This window comes from Ascaphus truei, chromosome 1 (genome assembly GCF_040206685.1).
Source record: "Ascaphus truei isolate aAscTru1 chromosome 1, aAscTru1.hap1, whole genome shotgun sequence".
NCBI classification, from domain to species: Eukaryota; Metazoa; Chordata; class Amphibia; order Anura; family Ascaphidae; genus Ascaphus; species Ascaphus truei.
The window spans coordinates 494,900,010-494,916,182 of NC_134483.1; the positions used below are offsets into that span (position 1 = coordinate 494,900,010).

The 16,173-nt window shown below is 44.2% G+C and overlaps 1 protein-coding gene and 1 long non-coding RNA gene across 4 annotated transcripts in view; one reads left to right on the forward strand and one right to left on the reverse strand.

The window, feature by feature from the left end:
- Window positions 1-16,173, forward strand: part of QDPR (quinoid dihydropteridine reductase) — a 42,047-nt gene that overhangs the window by 8,241 nt on the left and 17,633 nt on the right. The window contains exons 1-3 of one of the 2 annotated variants that reach the window (XM_075568940.1): window positions 12,226-12,384; window positions 12,762-12,854; window positions 13,854-13,950. In XM_075568940.1, coding sequence (XP_075425055.1) covers window positions 12,289-12,384; window positions 12,762-12,854; window positions 13,854-13,950 — 286 coding nt within the window. In that variant the 5' untranslated portion in view covers window positions 12,226-12,288. Of the gene's footprint in view, window positions 1-12,225; window positions 12,385-12,761; window positions 12,855-13,853; window positions 13,951-16,173 lie in introns of those variants that run through there. The other variant, XM_075568948.1, reaches the window with a different exon arrangement.
- On the reverse strand, window positions 7,212-12,063 carry LOC142465073 (uncharacterized). 2 transcript variants are annotated; one of them, XR_012787776.1, is made up of 3 exons: window positions 11,580-12,063; window positions 7,744-7,960; window positions 7,212-7,575 (listed from the first exon to the last, which is right to left on the reverse strand). It is a non-coding gene; the product is annotated as an uncharacterized LOC142465073 (long non-coding RNA). The 2 variants fall into 2 exon arrangements; XR_012787775.1 differs by having other exon boundaries at window positions 7,212-7,960.

The window sequence follows — 16,173 nt, forward strand, 5'->3', positions numbered from 1 at the left end:
CTAATTTTTCTGCCAACCCTCAATATACTACCAGATCCACACAACGTTATAATATACTGCAGCTTTGATGTACCTTAAACGTGGTACCTAGGCAAAACACAGTATACATGCAAGGCTCTGACTTGCTACAGTAGGATCTCCCTACTCAGGCTAGCCACTGCTAGTATATCTTGACACACTTACTTACACCTGTGATTCCTCTGTTCAACATTACAAGAACAGTGATTTGGATACATTTATTCACAAGCTCCATGACTTGCACTAATAACGAATGTTCTCTATTTAGATACTAAATGTACGTAACTGCTATGCGACTTTATGCTAACACATTGTGGCACTCTATATGCAAGGAACTGTATGTCCCGTGTGCTACCCTCTACCTTTCTGAATAAGAAGGGCTTATACTTACCTCTGCGGAGAAGGCTAGAGATTTACAGCCACCAGCATATGATCTCAGGAGGCGGGATGGTTTGTTTTGAGTGGATTAGATGCTATAATTCCATTCTTTTAAAAAACGAATGATCACATCTCCTGGTCTCTGAAACACCTACCAAACTGATTCGTGTTTATCGCGGTTGCTTTGTTTGAATTTCATGGATTCTGTTTCGTATCCGCGGCAGAAATGAATGAATTGTAATGTGTACAGTACTGTGCTACTGTTCCAATTTCAGTGTTTAACACTGTTTAACACTAAAAAGCCATTTTCTGCACTCGCGTCTTAAGGCGGGAAGGGGCAGGAAGGTTGGAAGAAATCACGCCCCATGACATGGGTATTCCAAGGTATACAACACGTGAAGTGTTCGAATAACGGCCGCTGCATCTGTATTTATATTCACAATTCAACCGATGTACAGTATGTTGCATTTAGATGTGCAAATATGTTGCAGCTCAGTTTGCAAATGTTCCTTTGATTATATGAATACCGTTGCATAGCTGCATAACTCTGTACCCCCACTGTACAGCACTGCGGAATGTGTTGGTGCTTTACAAATAAACAATAATAATAATAACTGCAAAAAATTCACAGAAATGCCAGTTGGTCAATCGCAAGACTAAATATGGGTACTTCTCTCTTTCTTCCTTTTTTGTAAGCAAAACATGCAAATTTCGACATTTAAATGAATTTTTATTTCTTAAGTATTTGTAAATATTGGGATAAAAGTTTCTCTCAATATGATATTTATGTTGGCTATTTGCATAACTTTTTTCCCATCCCCAAATGTCCAAGGTTCACCAAAAACACGTGTGTGAATGTTTCTCGTATGCCAGATGTTCTGGGGAAATTGTCCTTGTAGCCTAATGACGAAGCGTCTCCTGCATCATCTCACACACTAAATAATTCTTATTAGAGTAACATTCTTATTCACAGATTTTGGTTGCATGTGGACACTAAGTAGTTGTGTTTCCATCTCGAGGTGTCTGGTGGCACCAGTTGGTTTGATCCTTTTCGTGTATTACAGTTATTTATATTCTTATTGCCTACAGGGTTCAGATATAGCATTGTGTATACCTAATTGTTAGGAGCAGACTGGTTCTCTGGTATATTATTTTCTTGAATAATTTTAGGACATAGCTGCTTCATATGTGACAGCCTATCTGTATACTACTCGCACTTCAGTAATTTGAGCTATTTTGGGCTTTATCTCCCATTTTGGGATTTCTTTCAACATACAGTTCTTTATTTCTTAATTGCATCTCTGATGTGCTTTTGGTTTGTCTGGGAGTACTTGTTTTTCTACAGGGAAAAGGGAAGTACCTAGATTTAATTGACTCTAGGGAACGGGCCAGAAGAAGGGGCTAGGAACCCCCAAACTTTCGTTGCCCTCCTTAGTCCCCTGTTTTTTCCTTTCTCTTGTTGAAGTGAAACTTCCTTAGTGGCACCTCATTCGAACTGGGGCAAAAATGGATTGTGGAGACAGAAATGAAACGGATGTGACGTCAGTGCTGGCAGTTGAGGCCGGGCTGTGTTCTGGCTCAGCCCAACCCCAACACTGACATCACACCCGCTCCACAAATCAGATGCGGCTCCGCTCCTAACGGCCGCTGCTCCCCCCACATGGCCGATGACATATGCGGCGGCGGCGATAGCCGCCGGCGCCGCTCCTAACGGCCGCCATTCCCCCCGCACATCCGCTGCCAAGCCGCGCATGCTCAGTAGTCATGGGGACTGGAGGAAAGCGACGCATGCGCAGAAGCGGTTGGCAGCGGCGCCGTTCCCCGCCCGCTGCCGCGGCTGTTGACATGTGCTGCCGTTCCCCGTCTGCTGCCCGGGACAGCAGAGACCGCCCGACCGGGACAGCCCCCCCCCCCCCCCTTTCCTAACCCGAATGGGACCTCCCAGCTACAGACTCAGTCACACATGGGCCCGCCTAACTTCCACGACCGCTGCCATGCCGCACATGCGCAGTTGTGATGGCGCCGCTGAAGGACGCCACACATGCACAGAAGCGGCTGGCAGCGGTGCCATTCAGCCCTCCAGTGACGCGGGCGTTTGCGGGCCCCCCAGGAAGCGGTGGTACAAAAACCTGGGCGCAACCCGCGCGGACCCCCCCCCCGGAACCCCCACACACTGACGGACCCCCCCACACACTGACTGACCCCCCCCGGACCCCCACACACACTGACTGACCCCCCCCCCGACCCCCCCACACACTGACTGACCCCCCCAGACCCCCACACACACTGACTGACCCCCCCCCAGACTCCCACACACACTGACTGACCCCCCCAGATGCCCACACACACTGACTGACCCCCCCAGACCCCCACACACACTGACTGACCCCCCCAGACCCCCACACACACTGACTGACCCCCCCAGACCCCCAAACACACTGACTGACTCCCCAGAGACCCACACACACTGACTGACCCCCCCAGACCCCCACACACACTGAATGACCCCCCCAGACCCCCAAACACACTGACTGACCACCCCAGACCCCCACACACACTGACTGACCCCCCAGAGACCCACACACTGACTGAACCCCCCCCGACCCCCACACACACTGACTGACCCCCCCAGACCTCCACACACACTGACTGACCCCCCCCAGACCCCCACACACACTGACTGACCCCCCCAGACCCCCACACACACTGACTGAACCCCCAGACCCCCACACACACTGACTGACCCCCCCCAGACCCCCACACACACTGACTGACCCCCAGACCCCCACACACACTGACTGACCCCCCCAGACCCCCACACACACTGACTGACCCCCCCAGACCCCCCACACACACTGACTGACCCCCCACACACACCCCCACCCCCCCCCACCCCCCCACACACACACACCCCCACCACACACACACACACCCCCCCCACACACACCCCCCCCCACACACACACCACCCCCCCGCCCACACACACACACACACCCACCACGCGAACACACACACACCCACCATGCCCACACACACACACCACCCCCCACACACACACACCACCCCCCCCCCCACACACACCACCCCCCCCACACACACCACCTCCCACACACACCACCCCCACACACACACCACCCCCACACCCCCCCCCCCACACACACACCACCCCCCACCACACACCACCCCCCACCACACACACACCACACCCCCCCACACACACACACCCACACCACCACCCCCCACACACACCCACACAACCCCCCCCCCACACACCCCCGCCCCCCCCCCCCCACCCCCCCCCACACACACCCCCCCCACACACACACCACCCCCCCCCCACACACACCCACACACACCACCCCCCCACACATACACACACACACACACACACTGACATACATACACACTGACTGACTGACTTACACACTGACTGACACACATACACACAATGACTGACACACATACACACACTGACTGACACACATACACACACTGACTGACACACATACACACAAGGAATTCACACTTAGTGCAAAGAGCTAATACAGGGGATGTGTGCCGAGCACGCGCATTATAAGTCAAATTTATTTGCGTTTTGTCAATTAAATTGTATTTTGATTTTTAATTAAAACATCACCAATACAAATACAATTTCTGTGACAAAAGTCAAAAGAAGTTTCACTTACTATGCGCGTGCACAGCACACACAGCTTTTTTTCCCCCACCATCCCTCTTTTCCTTGTCTCCTTAATAGTGTCTCCTGGGCTGTTTATATTGTTCACACCTCGTTTGTATATGTTTTGATTGCAGTAAGCTGCTTAGTTCTTTGAGTTATATAACTGGGCTTTGCTATTTTTTGCATCCCTTGTTGTGATATTTAGCTTATAATATTTGTTATTTATATATACATATGTATGTTTGTTCTACGCAATTTCAACTATAAAAATTCTAATTTTTTTTGACCAACATCGTTGCGATTGTATCGTTATTAGAGTGCTGGGAACTCCCCCCATGTTATGTATTCCATCTGGCATATGCTCTCTTTTGTACCACTGAGAGGATGCCTTATCTGAGGGTAATCCAATTCACTTAGCCTTTGTATAATGTTTTTCTTAATGTTATTGATAGTAGGCTATCTAATTCCTGTTTGGCCTAACTAAATAAACCAATCAATCACGTTAAGTGTATAAATAGTATACTTACTGCTTGCTTATTAACAATAATAACTGGTAAAACACATATGCATGAAAATGTATTTATATGGAGCATAACTGGTGTATAGTGAGGCATTTTCATCTTGCTTCTCTTTACATCAATGGCCCCTATTCAATATGCTGTGTAGCTGTTTTCTTCCTGGTCCTTGCTAGGGACAATATTAGCCCAATTTAAATAGTTACAGTATTTTTCCTTCTAGCCGCACCAGATAATTTACCAGTTTAGGAAGAAGCACCTTGTGACTCGTGACTTTCCCGGACTTGGCAATTACTGACAGTTAAAGCGTCCAATGGCAGTAGCAGGGTGGGCATGATGAATTTTTTTTTATCGGTGCTTGCCCTATCAGGCCATACTGTTTTATCTATGCCACTGGTAACATAAACTTAATAATCTCAAAGGGTGTCTGACTAGCCAAACTGTGATACTGAAACAAAGAGTAATCATAGTTTGCTGCATGTGAGCTGGAGATTTCGGGACTCAGGCAAAAGTGTAGTTTGGAACACAGTTCTCCCGCCAACATCTATCTTAAATACAAATAGACACGCATTAGTATGCAAGCAATATACTGTGGTACCCTAGTGACAAGTATGGGTTATACTCCTACTGTAGCTTCTGTAACTTTTACTCATACAGGGAAATCCTAGTTAGGTAATTAAAGGCAGTCCATGAACGCAGGTACTGTACAGTAGGTACAAAGTACAATAATCTCACATTAGCAGATGCATTATACAGGACTTTATTTAGTAATGGCCAGCAATGTAGGTGCTTGTAATTAACAACTTGCATTTTTGCCCTATGTTATCCATTTACCGTTACTGTATTTCAACCCCAAAAATCTACATAAACCTAAATGAGAAAATACTAATCGCAATAAGATCTATTAATGTTGGTTTAAAGCCCTGATGAAGGCCCAATTTCTGAGACCGAAACATTGGAACGATGACTCGTCCCTCTACACTTTCCAATTAGCAGTTTTTATCATGTTCCTGTGTATCACAGACCCAGTATGGTCTTTCTCCCTCCAGCAAAAAAGAGAGGTGCATGAGAATTTTACCAGGTAGTGTTAGGACCTGCAGATTGGTCGTGCCGTGAAGTGGCTGCAGGCTTGTAACCTTTTGGCCAAAGGGTTTGACTAAATGACCCTTATTCATGAGCAGATAAGCACTGAAGTATTGTACGATATGTTGTGTCATTTTGTGTGTTGTGCTGGGCCTTTCTTTTGTTGTTTGATGACTTTTTAATATTTAGATAATAAATTGATTGTTTAATGAGTGCCCGGTTTGCACTTTGTATTTTTTGTCTATTTCTGTTGAGTGTTGAGGGACGCTTGACTTCCTTGCTGGAGGCACCTCCATATTACCAGGTTAACATTTGTATATTTAAATGATGATTTTGACTGAAACGTCATATCCTCTTTTGTTTAATAGAAGACAACACACCGTGCAAATTAGTTCTTAATTCTGGCCTAAGTATCATGTTTCGGCTCTTCGTGCTTTATGCTGATTTTATGTGGCTCCTAAGAGTTAATTTAATGCTTCCAAAATTAATACACATCTGGCTTAAGAACACACAGACATGGGGAGGATAGCAAAATGTATTAAAGCAGATCCAGAGCAGTCTCCACAAGAGGTATTTCCTGCTGCTATGCTTCTGTAACTAAACAGCTAGGACGTCAGTAACTGAGGTACTAAACTAAATCAGATGCCTGGCAGTGGTGTCAGACATCATTTTAAAAAGTAGGCCAAATGTAGTCAAAACTAGTTTTCAACAGAACGCATTTCTTACATACTGTACAGTATCAATACAAAAAAAGTAGCCCTAGGAGGTTTTACTGAATTTTCTATTCAATTTTCTTAATTTTTTTTTATGATTCTGTTATATATATACACAGGACACAATTATGTCACAAAAGTAGATGAACCAATTGTTTTTTATTGTGTAGACTGGCAAATTAGATTTTCACAAATGAAAAAAATGAAAAATACATTGGCCCGGATTCGTCAAGCTGCGTTAAGGAAAAATGTTGATGTTATCTCCAAAAATGAGTAAATTTTTGTCAGCTACCATATAGTACCTTGGCTACACCAGAAATTTGTACATTTTGATCTCGCGAGTGAACCAATATCGCTACATGTAAAAATCGTTCAATTAATAAATATTTTTGTAAAAATATACATTTATTCCATTTTCGATAATGATCGCAATTTAACTGACTTGTTTAAATGATTTATATCCTACTTCAAGCTGGCGCGAGCCCTATATTTCCTATATATGTACTGCCAAATGAATACGAAATGACATACACAGTCTATATAAGATAAACCTGCATGGAATAGGTGATGAAATATAAATGTATATACATGTGTTTATATTTTAAATCACTTTGCCAACTTCTGGTCTATTAGACAACTCTTACTCAAACCTGTATTAATCACTAAGTCAAGTTACATAGACAAATAAACCCCGGGAGCACAAAACACCCAGCCTTGCCCAACCATCCACATGACCAACTCCTCCCCTCCTTACTCTTGTCCCCAATCTCCAGGCTCACCCACTCTCCTATGTTGTGATAAGGGTGGAAATACAAAGAAGCAAGTCTGTTTTGTAGTAAATAAGATTTTTTTTTTATATAACAAATTGTGCAAAAACAAAAAAAATATAAACATTGGTGGTATAAACTGAAATTTATTTTTGCCCTCCCTTAGCAGGGATGTGGTCCTGGAGAGTTTGTTGAGTGCTGCATCTTGCACCTCCTCAGGTGTGTGCTCCTCAATGTGTTGGGCAGCGGGGTGGATAGAGAGGTGGTAGCAGGAGTGGTATCTGTTGACACATGAGGTGTTTCTGGAATTTGTTACCTGGTGTTTGGGGCCGCCACACAGTGATGAACTTATTTAAAAGTCCACACACACCTGGTCATTAGAATTCAGGGGTTGTGTGGAGATATTATTGATATTGGTTCCCATTCTGTAATTTGACATAAAAAAAATGTAGAATGTATGGCATTCTTCTCCTTACTGGCATTGGGTTGCTCTTTTTGGATTGTAAGTTGCTGTTTCAGCCTCATCATTTGTTTTAATAAAAAACGGCTCTTTTTTTGCTGAGTGCCATGTGAGCCATAACGCACCGACTCACCTGTGCTACCTGCTGCTGAAGCAGAGTTAGTTTAGACATCAGTTGTTTCCGATGCGTAACTTGAGCTAGGTGGGGCTGAATGGTCTCCTGAGGAAATGTCATCACGGAGCCGCTGGTGTTTCTGGAGCTGGGAGCTCTTGTTGTGCCGGCTCTAGTATCCGTGTGTACAGCGCTTCTGAATGTTCTTCCGGTGTCACATGAACATCCTCTGCAACCTCTGAAGAGGGATAAGCAATGAGGTATATGTTGGGGAGCATTAAGCCAGCAACGAACAGTTACATTAATATTACAAGAAAACTACAGCCTTGTAGAAAGTTCACTAAGATTATTGATACTTTGCTATAAAAAAGTTATACTGATCATTGTTGAAGTATATTCATTATTATAGGATAAAGCTGGTAAATTCCGGACATTATTGAAATCCCTTCTCTCTGATTGGTTAAAATTCCAGGCATTATCCAATCAGTAATGGCCAGGAATTTTTGGCAGCTTGCCAAGTTTTTCAGCCAATCAGCTTTCAGTTCTCATTTACAAAGAGTGACATTTGCTCTTAGACAGGGGAGGTGATTGGACAGAAGGCAATGACTCCTCCCCCTCCCTGCCTGCAGAGAGCACCGCTAAGGAGAGTGAGGGGAAAGTTTTGTGTGTCTATGTTTTGTGGGTGTAAAGGGGGCCAGCAGAGTGTTTTATTAGTGTGTGTGTGTCTTCTGTTGGTGTGTGTTTTGTGGGTGTAAAGGGGGCCAGCAGAGTGTTTTATTAGTGTGTGTCTTCTGTTGGTGTGTGTTTTGTAGGTGTGGAGGGGGCAGCAGAGTCTTGTTGGTGTGTGTCTGCTGTGTTTGTGTTTTGTTGGTGTAGAGGGGGAGCTGCAGTATGTGTGTCTTCAGTGTGTGTAGTGTGTGTTTTGTGGGTGGAGGAGGGGTGCAGAGTGTTTTGCTGGTGTGTGTGTCTGCAGTGTGTGGGTTTACAGGGGGCTGCAGTGGGTGTAGAGGGGGTCTGCTGGTGTGTGTTTTGAAGAGGCAGAACCCCCAGCATGGGGTCGTAGGCTTCTTAAGGGCTGCGACGTCCTGATTGGCATGAGCTGGGTGGTCGGTTAACCCCCCCCCTTCCCCCTCGGGGTGGGGAAGGCTGCTTGTCTCCTCCCATGCAGGGGGAGGGGGGAGAGGGTATAAAGAGTGGGCCCCCAAGGGAGAGAGACAGAGCTAATGGAATTCCCACCCACCCCCAATGTTTGGGGAGGGGGGTGGTGCTGCAGTGTGTGTTTTGTGGGTGGAGGAGGGGTGCAGAGTGTTTTATGTGTGTGTGTGTGTGTTTTGTGGATGTAGAGCTGGCAGTCTGTTGGTTTGTGTGTCTGCAGTGTGTTTTGTGGGTGGAGGAGGGGTGCAGAGTGTTTTGTGCGTGTGTTTACAGGGGGCAGCAGTGGGTGTAGAGGGGGGCTGCTGGTGTGTGTTTTATGGATTTAGAGGGGGCAGCAGTTTGTTTTGTTGGTGTGTGTTTTGTGGGTGTAGAGGGGGGCTGCAGTGTGTGTGTGTGTGTGTCAGTGGGTGTAGATGGTGGAGGAGGGTTGCAGAGTGTGTTTTGTGTGTCTGTGTTTTGTGTGTTTGTAGGTGTAGAGGGGGGGGCTGCTGTGTGTATTTTGTGACTGTAGAGGGTGGAGGAGGTGTGCAGTGTGTTTTGTGGGTGTAGAGGAGATGGGCTGCACATTGTGTAGGGGGGACTGCAGTGTGTTTGCGTATATAGAGGGGGGTTATAGTGTGAGTGTGTGTGTGTATGTACAATTTCCTTTTAATAAACTTGCAGTAAAAGCATAAGAATGTAGACAATCATTCTGATAAAAATCAATGACTACAAAAATGTATCTTTTTTATGAAATTTAAAAAAAAAAGCCTATATTTAGCCTATATTAGTAATAATCCCCTCAGAACAGGGCATTATTGGCCAGTAATGCCCTGTTCTTCGGTGATTATTACTTAATTAGTTAATGACAATGTGTTTGGTATATGACGTTTGTCAAGTGCAGTATTATGTGACATTTACAGTAAAAATTAGGCAACTTCCTGAAAACTGATGTTTGCCAAGTGCCCCTGGCTATAGCCTTCTACTGGCCTCAACACTATAAATCCTGATAGGAACAGGCAGTGTTGGGGTGAATCTCCTGTGCAGGGCCTAGCCTGCAGTTGCAGCCTGGATGGGTACTATGTTGCCTTATCCAGGGGCAGGCCTAAACCGGCAGTTGGAATGTCATACGTGGGGAGGGTAATGACTGGGACACATGTGTATGTTGTGATACCTGTCAGTACCTGGAATGCCCTGTTATGTGGCGGGGTTGCAAGCCCTCCCCCCGTGTATAAAAGCTGACACTCCACGTCGTGTCGATGTCGCCTGCACTATAAGCGCGGCCTTACTCCTGTCCAATAGACTGCCACTTAGCCAGAAGTATAAAAATGAATGCTTTATTGTAGCAGCCACTGTGGATGTTATTACAGCGAATGCATTAGTTGTCAGGGCAAGACCCAGGCTTCTAGATGGTTCTGGCCTGCTGGCAATCTTGAGGCCATGCTAGATTAGCTCTTGCACTCAGCCCGTGAGGGCTGAAGCCATGTCTCTCTCCCACCCGGGATGAGACTGTACATCCTTACCCCATGAAGGGCGAAGCTGGACTGACTCTCACTCCCCTCTAAGGCTAAGTCCGCGCTGGCGCTGAGCGCGCTAATGCTTGGAGAGTGCTCCAAGCATGAGCGCTGGGTGTCCTGTTGTACGCGGGGGAGGAGGCATTGTGGGCCAGCTGAGCACGCGGGTAAGTATAGTTTTTTATTTTGCTAAGCGCCAATCGCGGCTGAGCGTGAGTGCACACGCACGAATGCCGCGCGCACCGCGTGAGCGGGGACTTACATATATCTATATATGTAAGTCTCCTCCGCAAGCGCCGCCCGCTCAGCCCGATCAGCGCCAGCGGGGACTTAGCCTAAGGGACTGAGCCCTTTCCTATAATTTGGTCACTTCCTCCCTGAGGCTTGGAGGGGAGGGCACAGGATCTGCACCATGATAGGCTGCACACAGATTCCCATGTCACCTCCCTTCTGTCACTCAGGGAATCAGTATGAGGAGAGGGGAAACCCCATAGGATAGCCTGTCCACTGCCTGTAGCTAACTAGGGCTTACGTGACAGGGAGGCAGAAAGATAGCCTGGACCAGCCATTGCTATAACTAAATATTATTATTAACTCTGTGCCCAGGACATACTTGAAAAGGAGAGGTAACTCTCAATTTATTACTTCCTGGTAAAACATTTTATAAATAAAATAATAAAGTCATATTCCGCAAAGTAAAGGAATCCCATTGAAAACAAGGGGAGTTTTTCCTTTGTTAAATCTGGTGCAATTCTTTAGCGGACTTTACCCCAGTTTTGCAGCCAGGAGAGTTACAGTAAATACAAAAATCCCCTTCATACGTTAAAACATGCTACAGACTGTTGGAGGCATGATAAGCAGGAGCAATTTATCATGTATGAATATTAAAGTGCAATTTTTATATATTTAGCTATGAGAAAATAGCCTGTAAATGTAAAACAGATATCCCCCATTAACCTGTGGGGTACAAGAAGAGCTGTCAATTAAGGATTGACAAGGATTAACCCCATAGTAAGGTTACCCTTACTTTGGGGTGCTGCAGATGTTAATGTGGTGTCATGGAAAAGTCGGTTTTACATTTACAGGTTATTCTGTACCTAAACAAACAGGAACAAACACTACATTAGCCAATTAAACTGAACCATTTGTGCAGACAACATTGCAAGGAGAATTGTTTAGTTATTTACTGTGCATTATAGTCTCACTTACTACATGATGCAGTCTGTCTGCCATTACATTTCACTTGTGCAGGGGGAACTTCAGTCTTTATTATCACTTATTACAAGGGCAGTCTGACAGTTCTCAATGTAAATGGCAGAAATCGGATAGAATTTCTAAAGCATTATGGGAGTTGCGGTCCTTGCATAATAAGCTGTATACTGGTTTATTCTCAGGAATAACTACAACTCCCAGAATTCCACGCGGCCGCTCCCAATTGGGGAAACCTATCGGAAGTGCTGTAACTGGCCTCCAAATAACTCCTCCAACTGCTTTTACTTGTTACCAGCCAGTGATTACTGCTTAAAGGAGGGTCAGGTATTTAATGCTGCCCAAATATTCACTTATTATCTGATTTATTATTGTTTTTGGAGATAGCAATGACTAAATAAAATAAAATACATATCTTAGCAACATTGCTGCTGGGTCACAAAGTCCTACACTCCACCATGCAGCCAATGTAATGTCAAATCGTTGACTGGTGAGGGCGAAAAAACATGCTGCCAATCAGCAAGGTGCATGAGAAACCAGAGCAGCAGCAACCCGGAGCATCCAATCGGGGGCTGTCTGACGTCACAATGAGGCAAGAATCGAACCTTGGCAGGAGGGATTGTGACGTCGGCGGGGGGAGGAGACAGACAAGGGGCTGTGCACAAGACAGGAGCCGCTGATCGCACTCTAACCCCGATACTCCTGCAGGATGGCTGCTGTCACAGAGGCGCAGAGAGTGCTGGTGTATGGAGGAAGAGGCGCGTTGGGAACCAAATGTGTGGAGTATTTCAAATCGAAAAGCTGGGTATATAAACAGGACATTCTTATCTCATACACGGATGCTTTTCCTCTCATTGCGTTTTTTTTTTGTTTCTGAATGTCTTTCCTCCCCCACTTTGTCTGGTGTGATGTTTAGTAAACTCAATCTGTTATTAGCATGTTATATAGTGCTCTCCCTTTTTTTTTTTTTTTTTTAAAGGGCCAATATAGGTTTCATACATTCAAAAGTGTATATGGAGAAGGGTTAGGATAATGTCCTAGCTGTCCGTTTTGCCACCTAACTCCAATGACTGTCTCTTTTGTTAAACGCTGCAATTAGTTGTCTTCAAGTTAGAGGTTGTTGATCTAATGTATGGATTTCATAGCAAAACGTTTCTAATGTTGTTCATTCTCTGTTACCAGTGGGTGGCATCAATAGATATAACAGAAAATGAAGCTGCAAGTGCAAATATTGTTGTGAAGATGTCAGATTCTTTCACTGAGCAGTCAGATCAGGTGAGTCTACTTTCTGGTTGTAATTAACTTGCATGTTCAACCTATTCCTAACCCTTCTAAAATCCTAGAGTTGGTGATTTAGTTTTGACCCCTGCTCTACCAAGTGCTATCTGCCCTGTTTCGGCATCTTTCATCAACACTGCTTCACCCAGGACTTTTGTGGTTTGCACAGAAGGGAAGGATAATCACTGGCAGGGTGGGCAGTAAGAGGCAACTGAAGTGGAACGCAAGCATTTTTGTTATACTAATAGTAGGAGATGGGGGGAGGGAGCTCTTGCTCATAAAATAGGACATTTATTTATTTTTGGCATACTTTTTTTTTAGTAACAATATATTGTCTGTTTGCAGTTGGAATATGAGACATTAAATATTATTATTTTTGTAATATTTGTGCCCCAGTATGGCCTTGAGAATTGTACTCTAGAAGCACTTCTAGCTTTTATGCTCGCGTGGCAAAAAATAAATTGCACATTTGTAATTATCATTTATTTTAAATTGGAAAGCATAAGCACATTGATTTTTTTTTTTTTTAATTAATTGGCTAGTCATGAAATTGATATTTACAGTACTTTTGAGCATTTCAAAACGTTAAACTTAACATTTTAAAGCATTTTATCATCTGACCCTCGTCAAAATCCATAACATCTAAAATAAAAACGATTGTCAAACAGCATTGCACTCGATAAAGGGTGGCCAACTCCAGTCATCAACGTCTACCAACAGGTCAGGTTTTCAGGATATCCCTGCTTCAGCACAAGTGGCTTAGTCTTCGATTGAGCCACATGTGCTGAAGTAAGGATATCCTGAAAGCCTGACCTGTTGGAAGCCCTTTAGGACTTGAGTTGACTACCCCTGCACTAGATTTTTTTTTTTTTTTAAATTGATGCAGAACCATCCCAGAGAGTGCTTCACAGGTGTCAGAATTGCATTGTTTATTAAATATTTCTGCAATCCCAAAGTTTTCGAGTGTTTTTTTTTTTTTTTTTTTTACTTTTTCAGATCACAACAGGGATTGAACAGCTTTTGGGTGGTCAGAAGGTTGATGCTATCCTGTGTGTGGCAGGAGGCTGGGCAGGTGGCTCTGCAAAAGCAAAGTGTGAGTTCTTTTAAACCTACAATGTACCAGTGAGTACTCTGCACAACACAGACGTGGGCTGCGCTAGGTAAAAGATGGCACGTTATAGGAATGGTGAGCTGGGACAGGTTTATGTGAGCTAATTATATATTGGCAATAGAATAGGTGGCTGCCCTAAAAATGTAATTCATCATATCTTATATTTAAAAAAAAAAATATAGCAAGTTTAAGTTTTTTTTTTTTTTTTTTTTTTTTAACAGAATACTGCAGTTGGTACTTCCTGTGTAAATCAGGACATTTAGTAGTTTTATCGAGAAACACCTTTGCCTGTGTATCTTTCATTCACTGGTTGAAGCGCCATTAGAAATGTAATGTAATGTAGTGTTGTGCTTGAGTGCAGGAAAACACAGTTATAAACCATGGGTAAGATATTTACACACCATTTCAAATGCTAGATAACGTTTTAACACTCTGTAGCAGTTAGCCTAATCGCATCTTTACCATAATGGGGGGGAAAAGCTGCTGTGTAATGATGATCAAATGATTGAAACATTTGGTGTGTGTGTGTGTGTGTGTGTGTGTGTGATGCCGATTTTAAATAGGATTTTTTGTGTTCTGGGGCAACATTGATTACTTGGCCAAAGCCTTCAGTAAAAGGCAATTGAGAGCGGCACAATGCCGCCACCTTGAATTATTTTGCAGTGTTGATTACATGACTTGTAGAAACTAGACAGAAGTTCCGCTTTGCGACTCTTCAGTTAGTAGCTTTGATTTCAACCAAAATCTATGTAGTATCCCCTAAATTTTGTAACGGTAAATAATATCGAGGGCCATATCCTCCTTTGTACAGAAAATTGCACTTGACAAAGTCGTCTTCATAGTGAGTCACTCATTTGAACAAGATGTCCTTCTGGCTGGCAGTGGTCCATATTAATAGCGAAATCCACATGCAAACTGGTTACAATGCTAACTGGGAGCAGACTTGAAGAGCAATAAAAAGTGTTAAACCCCCCTGGTAGACGAAACAATTTCTGTTTATTTTTCAATGCACTTTAAAACTATTGTCTCCCATTCTCTTAAATCCTATGTCTTTGTTATTTTCCTTTTTTTATTTGACCTTTCCTAAATATTGAACCCTGGTATCTTGATCCTAGCGTTGAAGTAAAAAGAAAATCATGAATTGTCAGTAAAACCTATGTATGGGGATTGGGGGGCACACTTAAATGGTATAGACTAGACCAAGGGTGGGCAAACTTTTCCCCGTGCGCACCCCTGCCTGCTCTCCTCGGCGCTTCGCCCCCCCCCCCCCTGCTCGGCGTCAAATTACGCGCGTGGTTATGTGACGGCACGTTGCCATGACCCAAGTGACGCCGGGATACCATGGCGACGCGTCGCTGGCAGGTAAGTGTGTTATAGAGGCCTCGCGCGGTCCCCCAGCATTTAATTTGCATGCCTGGGGGGGGGGGGGGCCTCTCTAACTGCTGTGCCCCCCCAGAAAATCTAGCACCCCCCAGTTTGCGCACCGCTGAACTAGACTACTGGAGAGGGTGCTGCTACCAAAGTACCTGTTGGGTACTGTATAAAAATAACAAAAGGATAGGCACACCAAAAATATGCAAAAAAGTATCTCTCATTGGCCCAACATTCTTGATAAAGGCGTCAGAGAGTAGCCAAAACAGTGGGTTAATAAAAGAGCCTCTATCGCATATTTTTGGTGTGCCTATCCTTTTGTCTATATCCTATCTATCCATCAATCATAATGATCGGAAACGAAGTTCTACAGTCTTATGCAATGACATATATATTTTTGCATTATTAAGCGGCAGTACTATCCATTACACTCTGAATATATCACATTGCAGTAGTTTAGCTTTTTAAAGATCAAATGCTATTTGTATTCTGATATTTTCTGGACTGTGTTTTCACTAGTTAATAATTCCTAATAACTGCCAGTTAACGGCTTCTAGTGAAGAGGTCTAGCAGCTCTACTGATCCCATCTACAGAAGAGACGTGTTTTTTTTGCAGTCGTGCTTGCCAAAAAAATATTTTAATGTATTTTTAGGGGTCCAATAAAGCATATCAGACACACTACAAGTCATATAACAAGATAACTGCAGTAATCAGGAATCACAGAACGTGTGTTATTTGGAACAGGGACCCCCTTTCCTATTGCTTTATGTCCGAAGCGCCTATTCCCATTGTGTTATATTATATCACGTATACTGTAAAGCGCTATATACATA